Source organism: Zalophus californianus, chromosome 10 (genome assembly GCF_009762305.2).
Source record: "Zalophus californianus isolate mZalCal1 chromosome 10, mZalCal1.pri.v2, whole genome shotgun sequence".
NCBI lineage: Eukaryota > Metazoa > Chordata > Mammalia > Carnivora > Otariidae > Zalophus > Zalophus californianus.
The window spans coordinates 69,790,569-69,802,130 of record NC_045604.1 but is presented as its reverse complement, the minus strand read 5'-3'; the positions used below and the strand labels follow the sequence as shown (position 1 = coordinate 69,802,130).

Genomic DNA, 11,562 nt, shown 5'->3' with positions numbered 1-11,562 from the left:
CCGGCCTCTGTGTGTATAGACAGCTTTAATCTTCAGCGAGACTGTCCTGGACTTGCCCTTCAGCATCCGGGCCACCACTGCTCTGCCTGAAGAGTCTTTCTCAAGGGGAAGGGAACAGGGTCACTGTGCAAGTAGAAGGCCTGGGTGTCTGTGTGAAACATCTCCTGGCAATTCATATTTACAGTTACAGGACCGCTGAGTAATGGACAGAAACAGACCCACGTCTGTGTCACCAGGGCAGGGCTGGGCACAGAAAGCAGAGTTCCAGTATTTATTATCATACATATATATATTTTATGTGTATACACAGATAGTTTTCTCTCTTGGAAGTATTAAAAAATTGATCAACCTTCAATCTATAAAAAATACCTACTCTACATGATAGAAAAATCTCTCCTCCAAGTTTACACTGATTTACACCCAAGGCTTTCCCCAAAATGTACAATACGAGGCAACGTCTTAAATCTTAGTGTAGAAGGTGGGCCACATGGAGGATGGAGGGACGCAGGGCAACACGCACGCACGCACACACACACGCACACACACACAGCAGTGGCCAGTCTGTGTGCGGGGTCTTGACCCACCCGGGAGCACCCAGGGGCTCCTGGCCGGTGCTTAGGCTCAGGGTGGGGGCAGGCCCAGCAGCCCCCACGGTGGTGTGGTGCCTGGCAGTGGGGGCACAGAGCCAGGCAAGGAGCCCCCACACTGCTGGGAGGGCCTTGTTCTCTGCTCTTGATCTGTGTACTGAGAGAACCTGCAAAACCCAGCTCGGGGAAGGATGGCCACTTCAACGACTTCAAACTCCCAGAGGAAACGTGCTTCCAGACACGTGGACTCTGCCTAGGAAACCGGGACTCACCTGGGGCAGCTGAGATCTGCCCAGGGAGGGGGGCTCCAGGAGGCCGGGAGGCCACATGGACGGGGAGGCAGTTTCTCACCAGGATGCTGCCGGCACCTGGGGTCAGCCAGTGACGTCCACCCTGTCCGGAAAGCATACTCCACGTGGGGAGCCTCTCAAGTCCTGATTTCAGAGGGGAGGCTCCTGCCCCAGCCACCACGGGAAGATCTGAGGCTGGACTGAAGTGCCCCCTCTGGATGGGTGACGGCCCCAGGAAAGCTGGGACCCCCACAGCTCCTAGCCAGACCCTTACACACATTGCCTCGCCTGCCTGTACTTCCCACATCACCACGTCTGGCGAGAGGGTCCTGGGGCCTCTGTGCCATGCGGGTGAGAGCCCCTGAGCAGATGCACACGGCAGCACCCCGGTGGGGATGTATCCTTCCTTTCCTGATGGGTAGGGCTGCAGAGGGGTCTGCCACACGGGAGGGAGCTCCCAGAAGGGCTCACCTGAGCCTGAGACGTAGTCTCCGCATCTCTGCAGAGAGCAGGCCCGGCCCCACCCTCCCAAGTGGGCCCCCGGTCCCAGGGCTCCCGTTCCTTCTCCCTCTGCAGACCCGTTGTTGCACCCTAGCCCAGCCGCTGGTCTGGGCCGTGAGCACGCTGTGGCCATCTCCTGGGTGCAGGTGGGGTCCTGGGCCCACCAGGCTGGGCCTTCCTGCCTCTATTTGACCTCCAGGATGGATGGGTTGGTCTCCATGATGGCCACGATGATCCGGTCAATGTAATCCTGCAGGCGGAAGTTTATCTCCTCCTGCTTCTGAATCGCGTCCATGAGCTGCGGGAAGAGTGGCGTCAGTGCCGGCTTGGTGCACAGACTGGGACACATCTGGGTGGCAGGGCCTGGATGGGCCTTACCTCATCTCGGGAGACGGAGCTGATCTCTGCAGCCAGGGACTCCGAGAAGGACGTGGAGAAGAGGTTCTTGGCGCCCTGGATGCTCAGGTTGATGATCTGCCCGTTGAGCTCATCATTCTGCTCCTTCAGGTTTCGGTTATCCTGGGTGGGGGACACAACAGCAGCGTCCTTCTTGGGGCCATGACCCCACTGGTGGCTGAGCCTGCACAGGGACTGGCCAGAGTGGCTTCTGGCTCAGGCACCAGCCACCCGCCCCCTCGCATGTGCCCCGCCCCACGCTGGGCTCCTGGAAGTTTCTGCAGGGTACAGGGGTGTGTCTGCCCGCACCTGCTTCAGCCTGCGGACCTCCTGCTCCAACTCGCTCTCGCGGGTGCGGCTGTTGTACTCCTGCAGGCCCATGCTGCTGCCCCGGCCCTTCCGCTGCTCGGCCTCCAGCTTGAAAAGCTGTAGGTGCTCCAGCTGCTTGCGCAGGTCCTCGATCAGCTGCGGGCAACCTCGGGGTGAACAGGGCTCCAGGCACCCAGGCGGCAAGGACTAGCTCAGCCCTCAGCTTCGGAACCTTTGGGTCAGTCTGAGCGCCATTTCCAAGTAGGATGACAAACCCCTCACGCCCAGCAGCCCTGCCCAGCACGGCACTACACGGTTGCCGGCCTCGGGTCTTAGGACACAGAGGGCGACATGCTCACCTCCTGGGTTGCCTCCTTGTCCCTCTGGAACTGGTGCCTCTCGTGGCTCAGCCTGTCGCCCAGCTTCCTCCTGTTTTCCTGCTCATCACTGAGCCGCAGGGACAACTCTTCAATCTCATCCAGCAACTTCTGCTTCTCCTGTGGAAGCAGGAGACTTGCTGCGGACATGCCTGCCTGCCGCCCCGTTCACACAGCTTTCCTGGCTCCGTCCATAAAGGCTGCGTCTAAGCCACCCCATCACGGCAGAGGTGCACACACCTCTGGGGCCATGCTGACCCTGACCACCATGCAGGCAGGCGGGCCTGCGGTGCTCCGGAATGGGCTGGCTGCACAGGACACAGGGACGGCTTCTCAGGGGAGGCAGGGCAGGGACGACCTATGCAAGAGCAGGATCTGACCCACAGCTGCTCCGCGGGAACTGCTCACGGGAGCCAGAGCCCATGTGGTCTTGGATGTCCTCAGGGTTCAGAGCTTCCCAGGGACACTTGGCAGGGAGGGGAGGATGGGGATGGGGAGGTCTCTCCAGTGAATACCTGCAGGACAGGGCAGGAGGGGTCCAGCTGAAGTTGGCCCTGAATTCAGCCACAGGTTCATCTCAGCTGAACCTCTGGACCCAAGGATCCCGTGTCTGTGGGAAAGCTGGGAAGCCAGGCAGGGACCAACATCTTCCAACAAAGTGACAGCCAGGCCCAAGCTGTCCTTGTCCCCATGCCATGGGACCTGTGGGGACTGTCCCATCAGTTTGCTCTCTAGAGCAGCACGGCTTCCTGGCCTGTGGTCACACCCTTGGCTGGCTGTGTGGCTGTCCCGCTTTAGAGAACCCCTCAGTTGCAGACGGTGGAGGAACGCGCTCAAGCTAGCCTGGCTGATCTCGTTCCCACATATTACAGGGCTGGGCCCCATGTGCTCAGTGCTCCCAGCTGACCACTCACCTCCTCCAGGCGCTCAATGTTGGCCTTCAGACAGGGCGTGCATGACCTCAGCTCCCCATTCTCCTCGTCCAGCTGCTGCAGCCTGAGACACAAGAAGAAGGCTGGGACCTCATACCCAGGAAATGTGCTTGCTTGAGGCAAGGGAGGCCCACTGTCTCGGCAGCCCCGCCAGGAGTCACCCGGGACCCACAGAGGCTCCCCAAGACACCCCAGTCCTTACGCACCACTCGAGTACTCTAGACCCCAACTTTTCCATAAGCCAGGATGGTTATTAAATACACTTTGGGTCTGGGGATACTTGTGGGTTTACAAAACAGTTGTAGACATAGTGCGGAGTCCCTGTGGACCCTGGCCCCATACAGCTTCCCGCATGGCATCTGCTCATCACTGTGGTGCCTTTGCCACAGCCCACACAGCCACACTGGGATATACCAGTCACCAAACCACAGACTTCATTTGATTTCCCACCAGTGCCCCTTCCCACCCCAGGACCCCTCCCGGGGCCACACTGCACTTTGCTGCCTCGTCTTTGTCCCCTCTGGTCTTTGGCAGTCTGGAGGCCTTTCCCGGCTTTTCATGACCTTGGTCGTTTTGAGCAGTTCTGGTCCCATATTTGGTCCGATGCCCCTCACACTGGGTTTGTCTGGTGTTTCTCGGGATGAGATGGGTCACAGAGGTGAGGTGCCCTTGTTACCAGATCGGGTGCCCAAGTCCACATGACTCGCCACGGGCGATGCCGACCTGGGTCACCTGGTGAAGGTGTGTTTCCAGGTGTCTCCTCCCGTGCGTTCCCTGTCCTCTGGAAGCCCGTCACCGGGCCCGGCCCGCGCCCCAGGGGAGGGAGGACTCAGCGCCACCCCCGGAGGGGCATCTCCACATATCTTTGGGAATTCCTCTGTGAGGAAGGTTCGTGTCTTGGCTCCACGTCTTCACCAGTCCTCACACTGAGTTGGGCTCTGGGTTGTGTCCAATAGTATCATTGTTACTGTGCTACTCAAAGTGGTCCAGCTTTGACCATCAGGAGCCCTGTCAGCTGCCCCATCACTGTGCAGATACGTGCTTTTGTCTGAGCACTTCCCTACTGTTTGACCCGATGAGATGCTGCAGGGCTCCGCTGGCTTCTCCCCCATCCCAGCCACAAACTCAGCCCCTTCTCCAAGGAGCACCTTCTCCTTTCCACAGTCCTGTCCGTCCTGCCGCCTTCAGCAGTCCCCTGTACTGAGTAAGGGTCTTCCTGTGCACTGCAGTGGGCTGGGGCCACACCACGGAGGCCCCTGGCCTGGGCTGACCTCAGGGCGCTGACCTGCCCCCCTCCGCCCCCAGGTAACTGCAGGAGGCTGACAGGATCCAGCCACACGGAGCAGGCAGCAGGTCTGCTCAGAAGCACTGACGTGGAGTCCTGCCCTGTCCCCCGAGGGCTTCATGACACCTGGTGTACGTCACCCCCTCCAGGCTGCTGTCCTGCTCAGAGCCGCAGGGGAGAGGCTCCAGCACACAGAGATGAGGAACACACTGAACCACACTGTGCTGAGGCCCAGGAAAGAAGGTCCCCCGGCTGCCCAGGCCGGGCTGTCCCCAGAGTAGCATCCACGGCATCTGCCTGCAGGTGGCCTCTTCCCTTCCCCGCTGGGAGACGTGCGGGCTTGCTCTAGCCCAACAGCACCCCGTGCTGCCCCTCCAGCTGCGAGCCTGCGTGGGGGCTGATGTCAGTCTCCAGCTTCTACTGCATGTTTCCTGCAGGGTGTGCACACCCATGTGCTGTTTTTCCCCACTTCTCCTAACGCTTCAAAGGCTCCTAACTCCAGATAAGCAGAAAGGGACTCCTGTCAAGTCTCAACAAGGACCGGTGTTCTGATGGGGAGAACGTGGAGAGCAGAGAGACTCAAAATGACATCGTGCAGGGTCTGTGTTCGAATTCTGATCTTGAGCAGTGTTACAACTCTCCTCAGTGGGTTTCCCCCTTTCTCTAAAAGCAGCTCCAGGGGCGCCTGGGTGGCTCAGTCGTTAAGCGTCTGCCTTCGTCTTAGGTCATGATCCCAGGGTCCTGGGATCGAGCCCCACATCGGGCACCTGGCTCAATGGGGAGCCTGCTTCTCCCTCTCCCTCTGCCCCTCCCCCTGCTCAGGCTCTCTCTCTGTGTCTCAAATGAATAAATAAAATCCTTAAAAATAAATAAATAAATAAATGAATAAAGCAAGCAAGCAAGCAGCTCCATTCCCAGACAGTGGACCGCCTGGGTGAGGCAGCTGCTGAGGCGGAGCGCCCCACCTGGCCTGCAGGCTCTCCACCTCGATGCTCCGCTCCCGCTCCATCTTGCACACGAGCTCTCGGTGCCTCCGGGCCTCCTCCAGCGCCATCTCGCAGGCTCTCAGCTCCTGCTCCTTCAGCTGCTCCTCGAGGGCATTGGCTCTGTGGAGGTGAAGGGGAGGAGGTAAGAGGCCTTCTGCTCTTGGCCCCAGTGCCTACCTGGAGGAGGGGCAGCAGAGGTGGTGAGACTCCCAACCACAGCTCTGCTCAAGACGGTTCTGAAGCAGAGGCTGTGCCCCCAAGACCACCTCTGCTTTCCACACTGGCACCCAGGGCCTCAGAACCGTGGTCTCCGTTGCTTTCAGGCTGCTCATCCCCATCCCAGTGTGTGGGCAGGAGCCCTCCCAGGGGCACAAGCCCACCAGGCGCCCGCCCCCAGGAGGACCCTGCAACAACACCTCAGGCTGCACACACAGGTCGCCCATGGCAGAGGCAAGGGCAAGTGTTAGCTAGGAGGCAGACAAAGGGAATGTTCACATGGGGGCCCTGACCCTGGCACCTTCCAGACCACCACACCCACCTGCAGGAGACAGGAACTGACCATCCCAAAGAGAAGGGCTCCAGGCCCTGCCCACAGAGCCCATGCCCCCGAGCTGTCCACGCACACAGGGCTTCTCAACCTCTTTTTGGTGCCTCACACCTAAGAGTGAACAGAGTACCAAAGATCACCAGACTCCGTAGGAAAGGTGTCGACACAAAGCGGCCAAAGCCATCAGAGAAAAAGGACCCCACACAGGAGAAAGCCCTGTAATTCACACCTCAGAGCGAAGATACCACTTCCAGGGAAATAGGAGCAGAACATCTGAAGGAGATTTAGAAAGTGATTCTTAGAAACTGAAAACATGAGAAGAAAAAATTTTAAATTTGGTAAGAGTTGAAGGAGAAAATCAAGAATATTACATTTTTAAAAAGAGGAAAATGGGACGCCTGGGCAGCTCAGTCAGTTAAGCGTCCAACTCTTGAGCTAAAAGCCCAGGTCGTGAGATCGAGCCCTGTGTCAGGCTCCGCGCTGGGTGTGGAGTCCACTTAAAAAGAGGGAAATGACGGAATTAGAGAACAGGAAAGTAAAGAAAATGAGAAGAAACTTCCAGAAGGTCTAACATATTTGATGAACAGAAGTTCAGACAGATAAAGAAAAAGAACAAACTGTACAGAGAAATAATTCTAAAAACCTTCCCGAAGCTGAGGGTTATCTTTGAGATTTAAAGGTTGGAACCCATGTGCCAGCACAGGAAACAAGGCCCTCCCAGCATCCAGGGTGAGAGCCCAGAACCCACAGAGGGCACCAGCTATGGTTCCCACAGAGGGAACCCTGCCTCCAGCTATGGTTCCAGACCGAGCCACACTATCAGTGGACAGACACACTCCAGACACATGTGGCCTCGCAGAACCTACTCCTCTGCACTCTCCCCCAGGCAACCATCCGGGGATGTTCTCCACAGACAATTAATGAGCAAGAAAAGAAGAAAACATGGGATCCAGAAAGCAAGAAGCCAAGCACAAGGGGTGCCTGGGGGGCCCAGTAGGTTAAGCATCTGACTCTTGGTTTTGGCTCAGGTCACGATCTCAGGGTCCTGGGATTGAGCCCTGCATTGGCTCCGCACTTGGTGAGAGGTCTGCTTGGAGATTCTCTCTGCCCCACCCCCCTGCTCATGCACACTTGTGCTCTCTCCCTCTCGCTCTAAAATAAATAAATAAATCTTAAAAAAAAAAAAAAAGCCAAGCAGGAGAACCTGTGTGGGACAGCCGGGAGGCAGGGGAACCGGCGCGGGACTGCCGGGGAGCAGGGGAACCGGCGCGGGACTGCCGGGGTGCTGGTAAAGGGGTAGTAGCCATGCAGCAGGCTGGTGACAATGTGAACCCTGGGAACCCTCACGAAGCAGCAGAAGCATGTTGTTTTTAGGAGAACTCAGGAAACAGCCGAAGAACCACCCACAGGCTTGGATGTGGCAGGCTCTGGGGCACAGAGCATGGACTTTCCACTCCAGATGTGGATAACTGATAAATGCCTTGAGATCAGACGGAGCCTCACCAGACAGCTGGAGAAATGAGTGTGGTGGTGCAGCCAGGTTTCACTGGATGCGGACAGGGAGGGGAACGCAGGTCTCCAGAGATGCAACAAACCCTTGGCTCAGCGCTAGAACCAAGGCCCTCTGCGAGCGTGCTGACCCCACCCCCAGTTCTGCAGCAGGACCACGCAGGCAGGCCCTGCTGGGAGAGCCTGGACAGTGTGCCATGTCCAGCCCAGGCTCCTGACTGCACAGACAACTTGCTTGTACTGTGTAAGTGACATACAGGTCACGTCTGCAGTAACGACTCATTCTAACTCAGCTTCCAAAGAGCAGACTGCCCGCCCAACACTGGAGGAAGGTCAGGAAAGTCAGTGCTGTCCAGGATGAAAGCATCATAGCAGGAGGCAAGTGAGGGCATCAGGCCTGTGTCCAGCCCTGCTGGAAGCACACCTGCTGGATGCATGTGGAGTCCACCTGCTTGCGTCAAGGGCAAGCACACGAAGGCTGTGAGGGGAGGGGTCCTTGCCTGAGGTCACAGAGTGTATCGCAGAGCCTCCTTCATGCCCCCGGGGCCTCCCCACCGTCTGTTTGTGTCCCTATGACACCCAGCTGCAAGCGGGCACAGCCCAGAGAACTGAGGCTCCTGAGCCAAGCTCCTACGCCGCACGAAAAATGTACTTCCTTAAACTGGGCACGAGACTACATGGCACGACCCGTTCCAAAACCCAGACAGAACAATGGTGGGGGAGGTCACGCCACTCCCCCAGTGACACACTGTCCTCCTCAGTGTGGGGCCCAATTGGGCCAGACTGTGCGTCGTCGGTCAGCAGTTGCCAGTCTATTCATCTCTGCTGCTAAGTGCCTGCAAGAGCCCGCATGCTTCCAGGGTGGGTCCCGCTCCCAAGTGCAGGGGGCTCTGGGGGCCCTGCCCTCCATAGTCCCTACTTGCTGTCTCTGAAGTGACCTGTGCCTCAGTATCCTCCCCTGTGAGCTGGTACAGTGGTGGCACCACCTCACAGGTCATAGGGAAGGGGACAGGGGATGATGCACGTGCCCCAAATATGGCACTCATCACAGCAACAAGTCCATTCCAGGCATGTCAGGGTCAGGATGGGTTCTCAGAACCGGGGACCCGACTTGGGGCCCCCATCAGAGAGTCCCAGTGCCCCTCTCCCCACGCAGCCCCCGCCACCACGAAGGCCAGTCTCTACCAGGTGCTCGGTGCGGGCCTCACTGCTCCCGAGATGTGAGGTGGAGCCTCCCCTTGCACCTTCCTCTGGGGCCTGACAAGTGTCAGGGGAGAGTGCTGAGTTGGAACTGCCCCCCGACCTGGCTCCCAGCAGCCGGTGGAGGGACAGCTCCAGATGTGAGCCACACCCTAGTGGCAGCAAGACCCTGCTCTGTAAGGTGCAGAGAGCTGCGAGGAATGGGCTCTCACACTGATAGGCAACCACGACCATGGAGGCCCTCCTGCCTCACCTGTGCACAAGCTGGAGGTTCTCCTGCCTCAGCCGGCTGTGCTGCTCCCCATTGGCGGCAGTGTCCTTCTCCAGCTCTGACACCCGCTTCTCCAGGAAGACAACCTGGGGAGTGACACAATGGCTTCAGAATCAGGAGGCAAGACAGCCTGCATTCCCAGCCAACTGTTTTGGTGGCAGTGTCCACTAGGCTAGAGTTGGATCCATCTCTTTCATGGAGGAGGTGAGCATGGGGGGACGGGGGAGGTGAGCATGGGGGGGACGGGGGGAGGTGAGCATGGGGGGGACGGGAAGAGGTGAGAAAGGGGGGATTCGGGAGGAGGTGAGCATGGGGACACGAGAGGAGGTGAGCATGGGGGGGACGGGAGGAGGTGAGCATGGGGGGGGACGGGAGGAGGTGAGCATGGGGGGGATTCGGGAGGAGGTGAGCATGGGGACACGGGAGGAGGTGAGCATGGGGACACGGGAGGAGGTGACCATGGGGGGGACGGGAGGAGGTGAGCATGGGGGGGGATTCGGGAGGAGGTGAGCATGGGGACACGGGAGGAGGTGAGCATGGTGGGGGGACGGGAGGAGGTAAGGGTGTGCTGCCACCCCTTCTCTTCACCTCTTGCTGAGCTGGCCCTCGAGAAGTCTGGGGTCGCTTCCACAGCGAGGCTGCCCGGTCCCAAGGAACCCACCCCACAAGGCCTCTCTGGGAACTCTGATTCCACACGTGGTCTGGCTCTGTGATCACCACCCTGAAAACTTGAGCGGCCGAAGGTCCTGCCTCCAGGGTCCAGGTGACGGGAGTCTCTGAGCGTCAGTGCACCTGGATGGGCCCACATCTGACCTCTCCGTTCCTGCTCTGCGTATCCCATGGCCACTGGGCCTCTAGGAAACTTGCTGGACAATGTCAGGACTGGCGGAGGATCTAATTAGCCCCTGATGGCACCACTACCACCCCTCACCCAACCCCTCACCCCATGTGGCCTGCACCATGATGCCGCAGCACCCACAAGCGCCCTAAGACCTGGCTGTGTTATCAGTAGGGGGCCCTCCCTCTGGCCCTGCACCCCGAGGCTGACCTTGTCAGCAATGTCCTCTTCCATGCCCTCCATGGGGTCTGGGGCAGGGTCCTGCAGGGCATCCATGGTCAAGGCCCCTGACTGGTGCAGGTGCCTGTGGAGAAGAAACAAGAGGCCAGTCCAGAGAAGACCCTTCAGCAGAGCAGAGACAGGAAGGACGACAAGTTCTGTAAACATGAGGGTTCCCAGGTCAATCTGAGAACTGGAACCCAGCAGCACGGAACCCAGGCCTCCACCAAAGGGATCCCGGCAGGACGCTGTTACCCAAGGGGCTGGAGAGAATCCCCGCTGCTCTTTGGAACCTGACCTCCCGGCCTCCTTCCCTGGCAGCTAACAGGTGAAGGTACTTTGTCCTGGGTAATAAAACATGACTTCATTCCTCTCTGTGATAGGAAATAATCTCGTCTTCTGCCACAGCCCGTGAAACGTGACTTCAGGATCCTGACTTCCATACGCAGTGTCACCCACATGCACTCTTGCTACTTGATTTTCAAACCTACTCGTTGTGGCAATAACAGTGAGAGACCGGGGTCTCACCCAGAGTTTCTCCTGGAGTCGAGCTTGGGAACCGTCCTCTGCAGCAACAGCTCCAAGGGCCCAGCACCAGGTGCCAGAGGGCCCCTGCCCTCCTGGGCCACACCAGGTGCTGTGCGGCCCAGGAATCCTGTGGACCTGTGGAAACCCCTGCCTTCACTCCTCAGCCACTGGCCCCCTCACAGGTGCTCAGCAAATACGTTTGCAGTCCCCCTAGAGACAGTCTTGTTGGCTATGGGGACACTGTAGCAGCTCTAATTTCCTTCCTCTTAAAATCCTCAGATCATTTGCCCAGAGTGCCAGTAGCATGTCTACCTGCACCGACCTAGGCTCCCAACGCAGCAGCCTGAGGCTCAGAGCTGTGTGGCCTTGAGGCAGACAATCGTCCTCCCTAAGCCTTACTCTCCCATGACAGACAAGGTGTAAATGAGATTTTATATATAAACAGCTCCTGTTAAGGATATAACACAGAATAAGAATTCAATAAAATGCTATTAAAAATTATATCGCAGATCTCTACGTTATTAAATGTATGAAGTTCTATTTTCTTTTTAGTATTGACTGAGCTTGTGCATTTCTTAAATTTTTTCCAGAAATGTTCTAAGGGGAACAAAAAAGAAGGGCACCTTTACCCCTGGGCATCACAAGTTCCTGGATGTGTCCTGGGTGAGACACTGAAGCCAAGGGGTCATCCTGTTTTTGTCCAGTTGTTGCTTTTAAATGCCTATGGCTTTAGCCCCAACAAGAGCTCCTCATGTCACTCCGGGGGCAGGAAACTGCCCACCCCAGG

At 58.0% G+C, this 11,562-nt stretch overlaps 1 protein-coding gene across 6 annotated transcripts in view; it reads right to left on the bottom strand.

The window, feature by feature from the left end:
• Positions 1–257: 257 nt before the first annotated feature.
• RAB11FIP3 (RAB11 family interacting protein 3) overlaps positions 258–11,562 on the bottom strand; it is an 86,539-nt gene continuing 75,234 nt past the window's right edge. For 3 of the 6 annotated variants that reach the window (XM_027610246.2, XM_035722057.1, XM_035722059.1), the window contains 8 exons: positions 10,239–10,332; positions 9,173–9,276; positions 5,643–5,783; positions 3,375–3,456; positions 2,443–2,580; positions 2,084–2,239; positions 1,757–1,897; positions 258–1,676 (listed from right to left, as the gene is read on the bottom strand). In XM_027610246.2, coding sequence (XP_027466047.1) covers positions 1,563–1,676; positions 1,757–1,897; positions 2,084–2,239; positions 2,443–2,580; positions 3,375–3,456; positions 5,643–5,783; positions 9,173–9,276; positions 10,239–10,332 — 970 coding nt within the window. In that variant the 3' untranslated portion in view covers positions 258–1,562. Of the gene's footprint in view, positions 1,677–1,756; positions 1,898–2,083; positions 2,328–2,442; positions 2,581–2,608; positions 2,976–3,374; positions 3,457–5,642; positions 5,784–9,172; positions 9,277–10,238; positions 10,333–11,562 lie in introns of those variants that run through there. The other 3 variants (XM_035722056.1, XM_035722058.1, XM_035722060.1) reach the window with 3 other exon arrangements.